This window comes from Triturus cristatus, chromosome 9 (assembly GCF_964204655.1).
Source record: "Triturus cristatus chromosome 9, aTriCri1.1, whole genome shotgun sequence".
NCBI lineage: Eukaryota > Metazoa > Chordata > Amphibia > Caudata > Salamandridae > Triturus > Triturus cristatus.
In genome coordinates, this window is record NC_140592.1 from 49,238,015 (window position 1) to 49,255,734 (window position 17,720).

General features: G+C 41.0%; 1 protein-coding gene across 3 annotated transcripts in view; it reads left to right on the forward strand.

Moving 5' to 3' along the window:
- SLC26A6 (solute carrier family 26 member 6) overlaps positions 1 to 17,720 on the forward strand; it is a 209,031-nt gene that overhangs the window by 68,036 nt on the left and 123,275 nt on the right. For all 3 annotated transcript variants that reach the window (XM_085624368.1, XM_085624367.1, XM_085624369.1), the window contains one exon: positions 14,303 to 14,385. In XM_085624368.1, coding sequence (XP_085480494.1) covers positions 14,303 to 14,385 — 83 coding nt within the window. The remainder of the gene's footprint in view (positions 1 to 14,302; positions 14,386 to 17,720) is intronic.

Below are 17,720 nucleotides of genomic sequence, written 5' to 3' on the forward strand. Positions count from 1 at the left end.
TTCTTTACATTATATACATTATATACATCAGTACATATAGAATCCTAACTTTAACATCAAGGCACTCCACCACTTGGTCGATGGACCAATTAGTTGGACTGGTTGATGGTGATTTAGAACCAGCTAAAACACATTTAAAGCTTCGGAACCTTTCGGTCAATCAATACCTTATGAAAGAATCACGGAATCATTTTGTTATTCAATACTTGGTTTATCTAATTAATCAGCTTTCATTAGCATAGTCAAATTCGATCAAATCAGAATTTTAATGAATATCTTGGACACAATTTGACATAACCCTCATATTTACCTAAATTTGAATATTGGCGACCATTTCCAGAAGAACACGTCAACCCACAGGTTAATACTAATCCCTTCAGATGAAATCGTCCAGGTTAAACTCAGATTGGGACCCAAATAATTCTTGGAAAGTTCTCTCTCTCAGCACGACTCAGTCCTCACGTAGCCGAGGGATCCGGCTATTGCGCTAGCAAATCGACCCTCCACACCAGCAGTCACCAACTAAAATTTGGAACGAACTAACTTTTTTCTTCTACTAAATATCCCTTTTTATATTCTTTTCCCCCTACTTCTAAAACAATATACAACATTTTCTAGAGCAGAAGTGTTCTGATTGGCTAACTACTCTGAATTTGCAAGAAGTGATGATTTTCCCATGTTCGCTGGCTTCCCATGGGACAGAGTATGACATCTCTCAGAATTGTATTCTTTTTTCACGGGTTCACCAACGAAAGTTCCGAAGTAACAACATGTAGACCTCCGGGTACAGGTCTCTATTGTCTTTTCAGTCATTCACACTAGCTGGGTCCTGGCAATCCTCCACGTTCCTATCCTTGACAAGGAACACGTAGTCTTGTGGTTAGAGGTCGCCTGGAGCTCTTCAGAGCCATCCGAGTCTGCGCAGTAGGCATTGCGCTCAAATGACCGTGGCCAATTCCAAACTCTATCTTAAGTACTGCGGCCTAGTAGGCCCTAATGCCAACTTAAGCAAAAACAAACATAAAAGTAATATATATATTGAAATGAAGATTCTAATGTTAAACCCACACTAATCCCAATATATATATATTAGTATTTGCCTAGCTTATAGCAACATTTAAAGCAGTAATACTCACAATTCTGCAACTCTGGAAGCACAAACCATCACAAAAGCAACATAAATCATGCAATTCTTTATTTCAACACATCCTACAGTTAGTTTGCGTACCACCGTTAATCATTAAATTTATTAGCCATGCACTTAGCATTTTAGTCCCACGTGTATCTTGGGTTTATTAAGGTGCAAACGTTGATCTGTCATAACACTCCCAAACGATTAATATAGGTTAATATTTAGAATGATTAAGTGATTAATATTTTCATGCAAAATAGAGAAGATATACACATTTTTGCTTTACCTGCTCCACTAGACCCCCCTTTGGTGATTTTTAACATCACCACAAATCCCACTAAATTTCAAAAAACTATTGTGGAAATGATTTCTCAGTTCTCTTACTCAGTTATGTTACATCATGGTTTCTCCCATTTCATCCTCTCTTGTTTTCTTATACATACTTTCTTTCCATTCTTCTAGTTCTATATCTCCTACTTCTCTTTCTCTTATCTCCTTCTCTTTTCTTTTTGGAACTTCTCTTTTTATTCTATTTTGTAATGTTCTTCTATTCATGCATACACATCCTAAACTCAAAATTAATATTAGTATTACCACACAAGTTACTGGCATTAAAATCTTACCTACAAACGAACTACCTAATTTGGTTAGTAAACGTTTTATAGTAGAAAACCCTTTACCAAACCTTTCCCAAACACTTTCAACCTCCAATGGAACGATTTCCTCATGCAAATCAGTTATATTCTTAATATATTTCTTTAAATTTTGGCTCTCATTAGGAATGTAAGTACAACAGTGTTGTACCTTCAGCATTCCACAGACTCCTCCCTCTTTTGCTAAAATAATATCAAGAGCAAGTCGATTTTGCATTATCATGGCTCTCATGGCAACCATTTCGGTATTTACCAGTAAGAACCCTCCAGCAGTGCTTGTCGATAAGCGATCCACTACTGTTGACAATTTTCTAATTTTATGTGCATTCACAGATATTCCAACGGCTGGTATCAGTGCTCCAAAAATATCCCCTACAGTTTCTGACCAACTTTCCCTCCTTCTACGTGTTAGTTGTCTACCTATTTCATGCAAACCATCCTCTCCCCTTCCCACATGAAATATTTTTGGGAAGACCAGGCCTAGGTAGCATGTACCATACCAATGGTCTGGCAACCGATAATAAGCCCTGTTTCCACAGATGAGATATATTCCAGGGAACACCGGATCTTTTCCTCCTTTAAATCCCCATCCTCCCATGATTCTATATACATCATGGCATTCACTTGCACCTACAAAATAATTATCATAAACAGTTTTATTTCTTCTGATGCACAACTTTCCTCTCTGAGGCCAATCCAAAGCCATAGCAGGACTTGTTTCTCCCTTCAAATGGTTTTCTTTCTCAACATCCCAAACTGTTGTTTCCCTCTTTTCCCCAGGTACCTTTCTTTGCATCTTAATTCTCCTCTCCTCTACCATGTCCAAGAAAGTCTTCTCTTCTTTTCTCAGACTACAAGTAAGATTATTCTTAAGCACTTCTTCTAAAGTTAATTCTCTAGTTTCTAAGAAAAATTCACCTAAAGTTTTACCAGGAATCACCTTATTTAATTCGGGAACTACAGGTACCTGTGCGAAAACATTATCTACATCTGTATAATAGTATTCTAATTTCCCTGTTTTATAGAACAAACTTGCTAGTACACTACATGTTATTCCATATGTCACAGGAAGGTGGTGATAGGTAACACCTTCCAAAACCGATGCAGGTAACTGCATACAAACATAGCAATCTGTAACGTCCATAGTCTTTACATTTTCATACAATAATTTTGAAAAAACATTGTTAGAAAAATCAGTTATAGACCTATCCTTATGTAAATCAGTTCTATCTACCAGTTTAGTCACATGAGTATCATAAACCTCTTCTCTATTAGTCTTATTCTCAGGGTGATTCTCTACCCTTTCAAATGTTACTCTAAATGAAATGAATATAGCCAATATGATCCATAGAAGCATTAGTAATCCTGTACAACAACAACACACCTTGCACCATCTTCGGAGAAACCCACATGTAGGTTTTCTACCTTCTGTGTTTGCCATTTCGGAAATGATCAGTGTCTTTTGACTTAGCCTCTTTCATTCACAACTAAAATGTTGTCTGAAACCCAAGGCTCTAAGCGCCTACTTGGTTCTTTTAGTTATGTGTCTCATCCGGTATTTCAATCTCTCTGCATCCTTTCTTTGTTACTTTAATCTGGCATTCGAACGTCTTTGTCCTCGTTTTCACAGTCTTGGTTCAGAACTTCCTGATCATCCGTCTCTTCTCTGATCACAGATAAGATAACTCTCAGGATTTCCGAATCTTCTTCTTCTTCAACCACTTCCGGTACCGTCACTCCTAGACTTATTTGGCTGACTGCTTCCTCTTGTATGTCAGGAAGTGCCACATATGTCCATTCCGGTGACTTATACTTCTGGTTGGGTTTCTTTATTCTCTTTTCTTTCTTTAAGTGTGCCTGATCAGTGTCTTCTGATTTCTCTTGGCTAGACACTTCATTCACTTGTTCAGCGTGAGATGATCTTACCCTCATCAGTTGGTATCTCAATATCTTTATTTTATTTGGCCAAACGTCCTCTTTCGACGGTCGTTTCAACCTATTTCCCTTCTCACCTTGCTCGGTTCTCCAAGCTCTCTTCCTCAAGACTCGTCCTCCTTTGTCTTCTCCCTCACTTTCTTCAGATTCTGTATCGGTGTGACTTTTACCTTCTTTGGATTTTTCCTTCAAGACCTCAGGTTCCCTATCTGCAGTTTTCCCTCCTCGTGTTTCTTCCACGCAATTTTCCTGCTGACTAACTGTCCCTTCTTCTACCTGGATGTGTGTTGTCCCTACACCTCCTCGGGGGTCTTCTGCAACAATCTTACCCTCACTCTCTGTATCTAATTCCTCTCCTTCTAGTTCTATGACCTCAGGTGGAATTTCTCTCGTGCTTGCATGTGGGGCTTCTCCATTAAGAATTTCTTGGTTCGTTTCTTCAAGGTTTTCTTTTATCTTCTCTTGTATTCCCACCTGTTCAGTGTCTGATTCGGAGCTAGTTTCGGAAATTTCCAGTCGTCTTCTTAATGGTAAATTCTCTGGCTCTGCAACTTGACTCAGCTCCAATTCTCCTCTTCTTGGAGATTGTCTTGTTCTTGTTTCTTCTGATTCTGACTCAGAGCTGGTATCAGACTCTCCCAAATATTCTTCCTCAGGTCTATTTACGGGACTAGGGATTCGGAGACTATGACTAGCATGAATCCAATTCTTCACTCTGGCACATTTCACAGCAGTCGTCGTGGTCAGAATCACTTGACGTGGTTTCCCCCAACGTGGGACCAGACAATTTCTCTTTCTATGCACTTTGATCCGCACCCAGTCTCCAGGACTCAAATCATGAGCTGGCTTCTTTTCAAAGGTGGTTGCATCCGATCCAACCTGATGAAACACAGAATGAACAGAATCAGCCAACCCCTTGCAATAATCCAAAACGAAGTCATCAGGTATAGGCAGTAGTTTGTTGACAGGAATGAAAACATGTCTCATCGCTCTACCCATAACAATTTCATGGGCGCTCAGGCCAGTATTCCTATCAGGAATCAATCTAATAGTCATGAGCACTAGAGGCAAGACATCAAGCCATTTTAAACCTGTGGCCAAACACATTTTTCCCAATCTGTTTTTAATGGTGCCATTCATTTTCTTTCCCACTCCAGAAGCTTCTGGACGATAGGCACAAAGTAGTTTCTGCTGTACATTCAATGCTTCACGAATCAATTTTATGATTTAATTCGGAAAATGCTTTTCTCTATCTGATTCAATCGTCACTGGAAAACCAAACCTAGGAATGAATTCTCTCAATAGGAGTTTCGCTACTGTAACCCCATCACTCCTTCTATTTGGGTAAGCTTCCACCCAGCGTGAAAACAGACACACAACTACTAGAACATACCTTAGCCGATTACATGGGGGCATTTCAATGAAATCAATCTGCATTCTGGTGAAAGGACCTCCCTCCCGTCCTATGGTTCCCAAACTCACCACTGTTTTCCCTCCTGGATTGTATTGCTGACATATAAGGCATCTTTGACAAAGGCTCTCAGCTACAAGCCGGAACTTGGCATTATATCAGGTCTGTTTGAAAAGTCTGATCATGGCATCCCTGCCTACATGGGCTTGCCCATGGTACATCCGTGCCATGGTAGAGATCATGCTATCATGCATTACTGGTCTTCCATCGCGATAAACCCAAACTTTGTCTATCTCGCGTGGTGCACATCCTGATTTTATCCACTGTTTATTTTCCTCTTCTCCTTCCTGTAACTGCCTTACTTCCTCCCATGTACTCACAGTGTTAGTAAAAAGTAAGGGACATGAGTTCATTTCCTTTTCCCGATTCCGATTTACTGAGTTCTGGTTGCGCGCACAATATTGTGCTATCTCATTTGCACATTCGTTACCCGCTGACACATAGTCAGTACCCTTGGAGTGGGCTGTGCATTTTATAACCGTTATTTGCTTAGGCAGCTGTATCGCCTCAAGCAACTTGCCAACCACTTCAGCATTTCTTATGGGAGTTCCACTCGACGTCAAGAACCCCCTTTGGGACCAAATGTGCCCAAAGTCATGCACCACTCCAAATCCATGCTGACTATCGGTAATCACAGTGACTTACAGATTCTTTCCCAACTTGCATGCTTTGGTCAATGCAAACAATTCAGCAACCTGGGCCGATCTTTCAGGCAAGATGCTTCCAACACAGCCGCTACAGTACATACTGCATATGCTGCACTCAAAATTCCTTCATCAGTTCTTAGACATGACCCATCCACAAACATCACATAGTAACTTTCTTTCAGAGGCACATCTTTTATGTGCGGACGTGGCTTAGTGCAAAAATCAAGCACTTCTAAACAATCATGATCCACGTCATCCTTCACTTCCACATTCACAGCATCAGGCAGTAATGTTGAGGGATTTACATTAAGACACCTCACAAGGTTCACATTCGTAGCACCCAGAATGACTTTCTCATACTTAGTTAGACGACAATGCGTCATAAATTGTGTGCGGCTCCTTGTCAAAAGGATTGCAACATCATGGGGTACAAACACTCTCACAGGATATCCCATCACAATTCCTTCACTCTGCTGCAAACTCTTACAGGTAGCAGCCACTGCTTTCAAACAACCAGGCAACGCTACAGCTACAGGATCTAGTACAGCTGAAAAATATGTAATTGGTCGTCTCCATTTTCTATGCTTCTGTACTAACACAGAAAGTGCACACCCATCTCTCTCACTACAATAGAGCTCAAACTCCTTTTCGTAGTCAGGCATTCCAAGAGCCGGTGCTTCTCACAAGCTATCTCTTAATTGTCTAAATGCCTTCCTCTCCTCTTTGTTCAGTTCAAGGGGGTCTTTCACATCACTCTTCGTCAAGCGTACCAGAGGTTTTGCAATCAGCGAGAAGTTGCTGATCCACTGACGACAATATCCCAACTATTCCAAGAAACATTCTCACCTCTCTTTGAGTCATTCCCTTTATTATTCTGATCCTGTCTGCAGTCATCTTTCTCAAATCTTTCTCAATCTTATGACCTAAATATTGTACTTCTTTTTTTACAAAATTGTAATTTCGATGGAGATACCTTAAGTCCTCCATCCACCAAATGATTCAACAATGCAACTGTGTCCACCACACATGCCTCTCGTGTCCTCGATGCCACCATTAGGTCATCGATGTATTGCACAAGTACTGAACTTTCGGGCATTTTTAAATCTTCCAAGGACTTCTTTAGAATCTGATTAAATATCAAGGGACTCTCTGTATACCCCTGTGGGATTTGGCACCATGCCATGGTACGTTCGCCGAACCGGAACGCAAAAATATGTTGGCTGTCGGGGTGCAATGAGATAGAAAAGAAAGCATGACACAGGTCATTCACTGTGTACCATTTTGCATCATCTGATAAAGGATTACCGAAGGATTTGGTACAATAGGACAGCAAGGTACAACAATTTTATTCACTTTTCTCAAATCTTGCACTATCCTGAAAGTTCCGTTAGGTTTCTTCAAACCCATGATCAGTGAATTACATGGACTACTCATTATTTCTCTCAAAATTCCCTGTCCAATCATTTTGTCTATTACATGAGTCACTCCTGCAATTATTTCTGATGTCAATTTGTACTGGGGAATATTCGAGTAGCTTACTCCTTCTTTTACTGTTATTTTCACAGGGTCTACTCTTTCCATCAATCCCATATCTTCTCCCGTGAAATCCCACACTTCGGGTTTCACTGTTTTCTTTAATTCCTGAGGCAATTCCTCTGGATCAAATACAACAAATGCCTCAGTAATTTCGGGTTCTAGATTGGCCATAGTCATTCTATACAGTACATCCTCATCCGGAGTTTCAAAAGCTATGCCATCCGGAGTACAGAAGATCGTACAATTCATTTTACATAACAAATCTCTCCCTAACAAATTCACAGGGCTAGTATCGCACACAACAAATCGATGCATATCGTTGAATTTTCCTATTTTAACTTTAACAGGCTCAGTAAGATACGTTTTTATCTGTCTATTTGAGACTCCAACTACTTGGATTGTGTCACCCGAGAGAGGAAGATTTTTAACGTCAGCTGATCTAACAGTTGAACGAGTAGCACCAGTATCTACTAGGAAAGTAATATTTTCATCATTTACTTTTCCATCCACAAAGGGTCCTGTCTGGTCTACCTCTAGAGTTGCACCAAGTACGCACTCCTCTTCTTCTCCTAGGCACCATCAATAACTCTCTTCTGACTCATTCTCATCGCGCTGCAGCCATTACTGCGAAACAGCATAGCGGGCGGTAGCTTTGCTACATGTTCCTCGGTGTAGAATCCTGTCTCATTACTGTATCTCTGAGGATTTACGCTCTGTGGAAAAGGTGGCTTTGGCACCTGACACTGTTGGGCAACAACCTGCTGCTGTCGCTGCGGTTGACAACTCACCTCATTCTGCACCTGTGGATTCAATTATGCATTATCGCCATTAGCACTCGGGGGCATTTTACACTCGAATTTCCAATGCCCTACCTTTCCGCAATTATGATATGGCCATTTTTTTTGTTGCTTCCTCTAAGCTAATTTGTCCCTTTCCTTTTCCAATATTAGGCTTTTGTCTCACTTGGCCCATGCCATTTACTTGTTCAATCAGCTGGGCTTCTTGTATTTCCACTACCTTAACCTGTGCCCACATAGCCTTCTCTTTCAGCTTGCGTTGTTTTGCTTCGATTTCGTCACTAAAATATTTTGCATGTCTCAACACTTCATCTATCTTTTTATTTTGCCAGTCCACTGTATGCTGTTAAATCATTTCGCTTACTTCAGGTCTTAAACCATAAACAAATCGATAGACAAAATGACTCAAATCCTTCTCACTCAATTTCTCATCACCACTGTATTCCTTAAAAGCTAACAGCAACCGTTCATAATAGGCATGGACAGATTCCTTAACCGCTTGGTGAGTTCTATCAATTTTTACCCAATCAGTTTCTTTTGGTGGCACTTTGTTTTAAAAAAAGTAATTACCTGTTCATACTTTCTCATTACCTCTGGATCAGGGGCACCCGTCTTAGGATCCATAGGATACTCTTGAGTGGGCCAACCTACTGTAATTTTACGTTCTGCCCATAAATCTGCAGGTACAATTATATCAAAAAGACCATTCAAATCTATCCACAATACTTTTGATAATTTAACAAACCTTTCCACTTTGATTTATCGTCAGATTTTTAGGAGTACTTAAACCTGCTGTCCCTACCAATTTTACCCATGCATTTCCTCCAGAATCACTTTTTTCTGTCTCGATTTGCTTATTACTATTGTAAGGAACTGTTAAACACATGGCTGAGAAAGATAGTGTGCTCCCGTTTTAGCTTCTGGAGCACCTTCCATACCTTCTCTGAGTAAACCATGAGAGAAATCTGCTTTTCTTTCAAACATGGTTCATTAAATCCCAGCAGAGTAGCGGAATTTTTCACTGAGTAAATCACCTTAAAACTGACCTACAATGAATATAACACCACCTTTAAATTATTTGCATTCTGACTGAAATCTGTTATCACTCTTCATGTGTTCCTTTTTGAGACCCACAAAAACAGGCTTTCACTAAAATCCATTTCAATGCGGACCATGAACCAGAGCCCTCTAATGGCTGCCACAACATGCTGTCCATCTTGTGGCCAGCCAATCAAGAGAGCGTCCCCTTGGTACTCGCTTATATGCCCCGGAGCATCAGGGTGTGTTGACCCTTCATGTATTTTAACATTCATTTTCAGGATGCAGGAAGCATGTCCCTGAGTCCCGTAATGGCTGCCACCACATACGTTTGTGGACAACCAATCAGGATTAACTAGTCCTCTTTAAATTTGCCATTCAGAGTGTATCTGAACACGAGCAGTCCAGATAAACCTAACTCTTTAACTCCTTTATACCCAACTCGAGCTCTGTTTAAATGCTAATTTCCTGAAAATGACAACAAATTTACACCAAGTCACAAAAAGCATGCTTTCAGAGTAAAGTTGTGAATTTTTGCTAAATTTGGTGTAATTCCATTTAGCCATTTTTTTCCTGAATTGGAGAGTAAAGTTTCATAAAAGTCATCTTTCATGAAATAAAAACTTCTTTTTGAACATGAGATCGCAAATGAAATTTGTTTTGAGGTGCTACACTGGAAAATACATTGTAGATTTTACTCCTTATTAATTGTTGTGTAGCATGAAAGATATTCATTAGCAACCCCATTTTGCTTCCCAGTTTTCAAAAGCATTTGGAAGGTGACTGATCAATGTCCAATAAAAACCAACATATTTTTGTGTACGTTTTGGTGTTCATGATCGAATATCTGTATTTTCTAGTGATTGCAAACATTTGTGGGCAGATACATAGCTGTATCATAAGCATTGAAGAGTTACATTTTTGCTTATGTGTCCAACCAGGCTAGCTGAAAATGCACTAAAACAAGAAAACAAGATTGACAGAATGACCACTGTGCCATTACAATATGGTGGACCTTAATTCAACAGTTTCAGGAACTTTCTTATGGTAAAACATGTTATTGGTGAAAGTGGCATGGTTTGGGAACCTCCTTTTAACATGTGAATGGTTTGAGTAACATGCTGCAAATTTGACAAGTTCTTAAAACTATCCCCATGCTTGGTACACAACCTCCATATTTGCTGGAAATTGGCGGGTATTAAGGGCGATACAGGGTAATTTACTATGAACTGAGTAGTGAACCTTAACTGCAGAAGTGCACTTCTGTAGTATATAGTGCATCTAGGTATTCTGGTGAAATTTATGATCCACGAGGCTAGGTGGTTTGTGAAGGTTACCAAAACCCAAGATGGCAATATAGGACCATATTACACATGTTAACCATTACGCATTTTTGGTCTTCTCTATAGGCAGCTATAACTGTTTGCTATCGAAGACCTATTGTCACTAATACATTAAAATGCATTACTATAGTGGGTATTGGGTCAGTCGAATTGTTTGTTTGACAGGTTCTGGAACATTTCTTCCTTACTGTTTTTCTATTTACTTCTTCCATATTGGCATCTGTCATGTTTGAACGGGAAGTAGAAAAAAATGGCTGCTACATTATATCAGAAGCATGTGCATGAATGGAGGGCATGCACATGTACACATCATATGATGTAGCATCATAACAAATAGACACATATGTGTGATAACGCATAAGTATGCCTGTCATCATGGTCTTTTTTCGCTGATACTGCACTGTATCTCTAAAAAGCCGTTTTTTTCTCTTTGTGCCGATACCAAGTAACATCACCAAAAAGTATTTGCAAGGCCAATAAGTCAGCATTGACAGCTAAAAGGCACAATCTTTTGGCTATGCCAATGCTTGTTTAATATTACATGTTTGTTTGGGTTAGAGGTTTTCTTTAAAGTGCAGCTAAAAAAGGGCACTGACTGGAAATAGAATGTTTAGCTTTTGTTTACCTTTCATGAATAAACTTGATACAACAGCAGACAAAGCTTTGGGCCACTGGGCGTATGTGATTCCAAGGCTGCAGCATTCACTGCATAGTTACAGGTTTACTCCATTTGCTTGATAATTGATATTAATGGAGCATATCATCAATGTTTCATTTAATGCTTGCATGTTGAAAATATAGACAAAAACATAATTATTTACAGCCATTTCAGGAAGTTGCAAGCCAGGACAAACTTCTTCCTGTGACTGAGCTTGAGGACTTTTTCAGGTCTGGCATTAGCCAAGACCTTTTCAGTGTTCTAAAATTAAACCTATAGAATACTTACTTAAAGGTCCTTTCAACCACCTCTATTCATCCATTGGTCTGTGGCTGTGTCATTTACATTTTGATTCCGCCCACTATAGCATACAGCAAGGGTCAATGGGACAACCTACTTAAGCCACTGGTTAACTTCTCTTTGAGTGACTGCATTTTGCTCTTTCACAAAGAGCACATCCGTACACAAGGTAGTTCCCTTCAGTGCCAGTGTTTTTTATGTTTCCACTTTATAATTACTTTCGTGTTGCCTTCGTATTTAGAGCCTGATTGAATAGCAGGGCACTTTTGCTTTGCACACAGGGCACATTCCAGCTTTATCAGGTCTCATTTCCTGCTGGTGCAGTTGTAAATTCCTTTTGCAGTGGCCTTGCTTATCTGATATCTGACTGCTGCTATTTCATATCAGCTCACATGAATACTGAATATAAACTAATCAGTATGCTCTATAAATCTTCCAAACCCTAACTGTCGTTCCTTTTCATTCTTTTCTTCATTCTTTCAAATCAAATCAAATCAAATCTTTATTGTTTTCAGCCATGGCTTCATTTTTTCCGTCTTTCTTTCCTTTTTTTTGCCTTCTTTCTCTTTGTTTCTTTCATTCTTTATTTTCTTCTTTCTTCCTTTATTTCTTTTTTCCTTTATTCTTGCTACCTTTCCTTCATCCTTGTTTCTGTACCTTCCTTCTTTCCTTCATTGTTGCCATCTTTACTCCATTTTTCTCTGTTATTTCTTTCTCTATGGCCTTTCATCTTTCCTTCTTGCCTTATTTTTTTCAATCTTCCTTCCTTCCTTCTTTGGCTCCTTCCTTCCTTTCTTTCTTCTTTCCTCCCTCTCCCGCTTTCTCTCTATCTTCCTTCATCTCTTCCTTCACTCCTTTCTTTCTTGCCTTTCTTGCCATCTTTCATTCCTTCTGTTCTTCCTTCTCTCTGTCCGCCCTCGCTCTCTTCCTTCCTTCCTTTTTTTTTTCCTTCTGTCTTGCTTGACTTCTTTCTTTCCCTCTTTCCTTCTAGCCTTTCTTCTTTCCTTCTTTCTTTTCAATTTTCCTTCCCAACTTCCTCCCTCCTTTCCTCCTTTCTTCCTCCCTTCCTTCCTTCCTTCCTCCTTTCCTCCTTCCTTCCTTCCTTCCCTCTTTCTTCCTTCCTCCCTGTCACGCCCCGCCCCGCCCCACAGATCAGAGGAGTCTACTGATTGTGTTCTGTTCCTGTTTTATTGTTTTCACAGGCACATGTCTAGGGGTATAGGGAAGAGGGATCACAAAGGAGGCTTCTGAAAGGGAGGGGTCGCCGTTGAGCTCTTCTGGTTTCTTTGCCTCCTAGCGTCACTGGCAGTCGTTTCTTCGGGCGTGGTCCAGCCAGTCGTCCCCTCGGAATAAAAAGAAACACCGAGGCAATTATTACCCGTCTTTTCCTTCCTGTTGTTTTCCCTCCCCTTTTGTTTTAGGATCGTTTGTGGATACCCAACCCCTTACTTCCTCTATGGTGTGGGCTTTCCTGTTCCGTCTTCCCCGGGCCCTTATTTTCAGGTGAGTCCTGCTGGAGATGGGTTAGAGCCCGCCCGTTCGCCCACCCCTTCTTTACCCTACAGGTGGTTGTCTATAGGCCCGAGTAGGACTAATGAGCGCCACCAGCCCACGATGGACCTCCCTGTTTCCCCGACCACTTGCCTGAAGGGGTACAGGGGTCCCGGCTGCCTCGTCCTCGGGTCCTTCCTCGGGGCACGTCCCGGCGTGTCCTCGGGTTTCCGCCGTCGTCTCTCCCTTGTTCTCCTTCTCGTTCCGCTCCTCGCTCCTCTCCTCGCTCCTCTCCTCGCTCTGCTCCTCGCTCCTCTCCTCGCTCCGCTCCTCGCTCTGCTCGTCGCTCTTCCGACGTCCCTCGATCTCTGTATCTACTTCCGGTGGTTTTGAGTCCTCCAAGCCCCTCCCCTTGGGTGTGAGAGTCAGTACTGGTAGTAATGACCTGGTGCCCCCGGGGTCCTTCAGCAGCTCCCCCTCGTCACACTCCCTCCATTTCCTCCTTTCTTTCTTGCCTTTCTTCTTTCCTTCTTGCCATGTTTCACTCCTTCCTTTCCTTCCTCTCCTCCCCTCTATCCACCCTCGCTCTCTTCCTTCCTACCTTTTGTTTTTCCTTCTTTCTTGCTTGCCTTTTTTCTTGATTTCTTTCCCTCTATCTGTCTTGTCTTCCTTCTTTCTCAAAGGCAAGAGGCTGGCAGCTGAAGTCAGATCACTTGGCTTTATTAGGTCTGTGTTAGCCAAGACCTTTTGATTTTACTAAAATTAGGTGTATAACATACTTACTTATAGGTGAAGTCTAAAGCAAGACTTCATCATTAGTTTGTGGTTACATCATTAACATTTGTTTTCCACCCACTCCAGCATGCATTATAGGGCAGTGCGTCAGTCCACTCAGCCATAGGCTGACTTCACTTTGACTTATGGCATGCTTCCCTTTCACAAGGAGCACATCCACCCACAAAGTAGTTCCCTTCCTATGGTAATGTCTGCTTTTTTGGACCTTTGGCCAATGTTTTTAGATTGATGAGGGCCCGGGAGCTTCTTGAACAATAAAGGTTTACAAAAGCCATGACAAAATAAAACAAGAATTGCAAAAAGATTGACGGCAACGCCAGACCTAGTGGCTTTGCCAGTGCTTGTTTCAAGTCTGTTGATCTGTTCGAAACATACGTGACTAATAAAACATCTTAGATGTCTTTGTATAACCCAGTCTAATTAGCGTTTGGAAGCAAGGTACATGAATGATTTATAGTAACAGAGCCTCTATACCTCGATTGATATGTGTTGTTTTATCCCTTCAGCTTATTGCCTCCACCGGAATATCATATGGGGTAAATCTGCGTGAAAGGTTCGGCATCGAAACTGTGGGTGATATCCCTATTGGGTGAGTAATTTCATAAACACCATTGATTTGAGTTGTCTCTCCTGTATTCAAATTAACATATTCTAAACCTAGGGCTGAGTGGATTTGCAAAAGTGTTTTTTTTCGGAAAAGGCTTATGTAAAAGTTTACAATTTTTTTTTGTCTGCCGCAGACATTAGAAAATCTTGACTTTTTCAACCATTCATGTTGTAAAATGGTTCTCCATAAGCTACACTTTGGAGCAAACAGTTGGGTCCTGACAACAAATGTCTCAGAGGGGATGCAATAGCTAAAGTCTTGTGGATTGGAATTTTTTCAAGTCCAATAGTCAAGTTTTATTATAGCCTTAAGGCCCTCTGTAGTGGGCTATACTGACCATTAAAGGCCCGCTCCAGCATTAAAGGTCTCAGCCGAAGGCAAGGGCCTTTAACAAGGGAGCAGGCCTTAAATGACCGGTAGAGCCCGCTACGGAGGGCTCTAAGGCTATTAGAACATTCCGCCCCTAGAGGGCAGAATGTTGTAAATAGTAAAACAAAAACCTCACAGAGCCTGCAGGGTTGAAATCTCCTCGGGCTCCCTGAGGCCTTTGTTCACAGCTGTTGCTGTGAACAAACATTGGAATGTTGATACTTCGGGCTTCTACTGGCCATTAGATGCCCAGAGCACTGCATTGTCTTTAGTGGCGCTCCCAACATTCCAATGTTCAAATATAAGTCTAGCAATTTAAAATAGGGTATATCCTGCCAATGTGTAGCTTGGGAAATTTACTTTATCACACCAGGTTATAACTGGGTGTGATAAACTCTGCCCATCTCGTTGTTCCAGCCCCTGCATTGTCAAGGGTTTGTGCAAGGGTCGGTATTATGCAAACTGCTTGTAATCAGGGTCTCAGGGTTCTTCTCTTTTGCAATCTTGCAGAGAAAAGTTTTGTATGTATTTCCCTAAAACTAAGTTCAACGAGACAGAAAATGTTATTGCTGTGTAGAAAAGAACTTTGCCAAGGCAAAAAAAGGTAAATCGACAAAATATAAAAGCTTCAAGCAGGGCAAAAATTGGGAACTGTGCCAAACGTTGCCAGTGAAAACAAAACCTTACAGACTCATAGCGACACCCACAAAAATGTATCTGCAAGGAGACACATAACTAGCATGTATAGCACGTTTCATGGGCATGTCCCAAAATAATGCATGCAAGGTTCCACATTGTTTAATTAAAATTTTAAAATACAACATTGTGCTCCAATTTCAGTCTGTTTTTCACATGCAGCTGAATGAATCCATCAGTAAGATTTACAGAGAAAGAGATCCATTTTTATGTGCCTGAATGTGGCCTGCATCCAGGCAAATTAAATAGTTAGAAAACCTTTTAATAAACCGAAGGGTCCTTGGTTGGTTTTGATGTCTGGACAAACATCTACTTGCATTGTTTTTATGTACATATTTTTCCTCTCAGACAAAAGCTATTTCAAAATGTTTATGATAACCTGATTTACATTTGTTTGGCTAGTTCAGTTCATTATATTAAGAAAACTTTCCTCGATTGATAGTGTGTCTTTAGCACAACTTTGGAGAACAGTCTAGCTTCCTTGTCTGCTCGAGCCAATCAGCAGACAAAGTGAGAAGAAGGAGAGAAGGAGCTAAATGAATTCATGTCCTGCTTGGTAGCAGGATATCTGCCACAGAGGACAGAAGGTCCAGCAACATTAGGCCTGTGATGATGACAGACATTTGCAGATCGCTACAGGGTATCCTGGTAATGAAGGAGAAACAGGGCATCCTGTAGATAAAGGAAAAGTTGGTAGAAGAATAGCAGAACTTCAAGAATATAGAAAAAAGGCTGAGTTTTAGAAGGTTTTCTGCAAAGCAAGTGATCATCCCTGAGACGTAGGAATAGAGGAAGTGAGGGTCATATTTTGGCTGCTTGGAAGGAGTAGAAGCGACTGCCTGTGGTGACGGAAGGTAATACAAAGCTGTCAGAAAGTACGATTGTAGGTCACAAGACAGGGAATGTGGAACAATTTTGGCTTGAAGGAAAAGATTACCACTCTTGAGAAAAGCTCTGTGAACTAGATGCATGGGTTTGAACCAGATGTGAGCGTGTACAGGGAGCCAGTGAAACTTAGAGAGTTAGTGTGAAATGTGCATGAATTTAGGGAGATGAATCCAACAGCTGTGCGTTGATTATGGACCCGTTGTTGTCTAAAACTCAAGTAGAGAGGATTACTGTAATCCAGCCTGGAGAGGAGAACTCTACAAAAAGTTGACGAGAAGACAAAGGAGGAAATGGGAGTTGTTTTTTAGAAGATATAGATGGTGAAATCAGGAAGATTATATTTTGTTTATTTGGGTGGAAAGAGAAAGTGAGTCATCGAACGAGAAGCCCAAGTTGCGGACTTCTTTAACTAGGGTGGATGGAGACCGAGTTCAGGAGGCCACCAAACCGAAGGTTAATGAGTGGTAGAGGATTTACCAAGGAAAATAATATCCAAGCTATCGGTATTCACCTGTAGACAGAAATGGGTCATCCAAAAGACAACTGAAACCAAACTTTGTTTGCTATGCTGCTATGGAAACGTGATGACAGCAAGAAAGCGTGCCGACTGTGCGGGCTGGGCCCGGAAACTATCACTTACCAAAGTTGCAAATGTAAATAGAATTGGATGACCAAAAAACCATATCAAAACCATCATTTAACATCAGAGGGCTGCGTCGCTGCAGGCAGGCAGTCATCGCCTGTTTTGGTTCTTCTGATATTCAGCTAAACTGCAGTTTGGTGAAATACCTGGCAAGTGTCAAACAGAAAATCAGCAGGTCGGCAGCTGAACACATCCCCTAGCCGAGCCTAGAATCGTGACTTTCTTCTGCACCAGAGCTGTTCTCCACTGCCACTTTATTATGACCTCATGTATTGATGAGATGGGCACATCACAAACTTTAGCTGGGTAGTTGTATTTTAATAGATAAGGGGGGAAGCATCTCCTGGCCAACTATCCTGGCGCACCAGTAACCCTGCCTTGAGCCCTAAGTTTTGACTTCCAACTGCCAAGAGCTCAAGGATAAATGATCCACAAACGTGCTTCTTCGAGACTACAAAAGATCATGTAGCATCAGACTACATCTTATAGCTGCTTTTCTTGTAACATCTGCAGGGACTCTTACATGCCAAAGTCTCATACACAGAGGTGCTGAGAACGAATTTCTAAGGAGACTGAAATGCATTGCATTGCTGCAGATTATATTTTAGATTTTTCTACTTTGCACATGGAGTTTTTCCTGCATTTGATTGTTTTAATGTATGTACTTGGTTCACCGATTGGTGCAACTGTTTTAATTAACTATGCACTTAAATAAATAAAT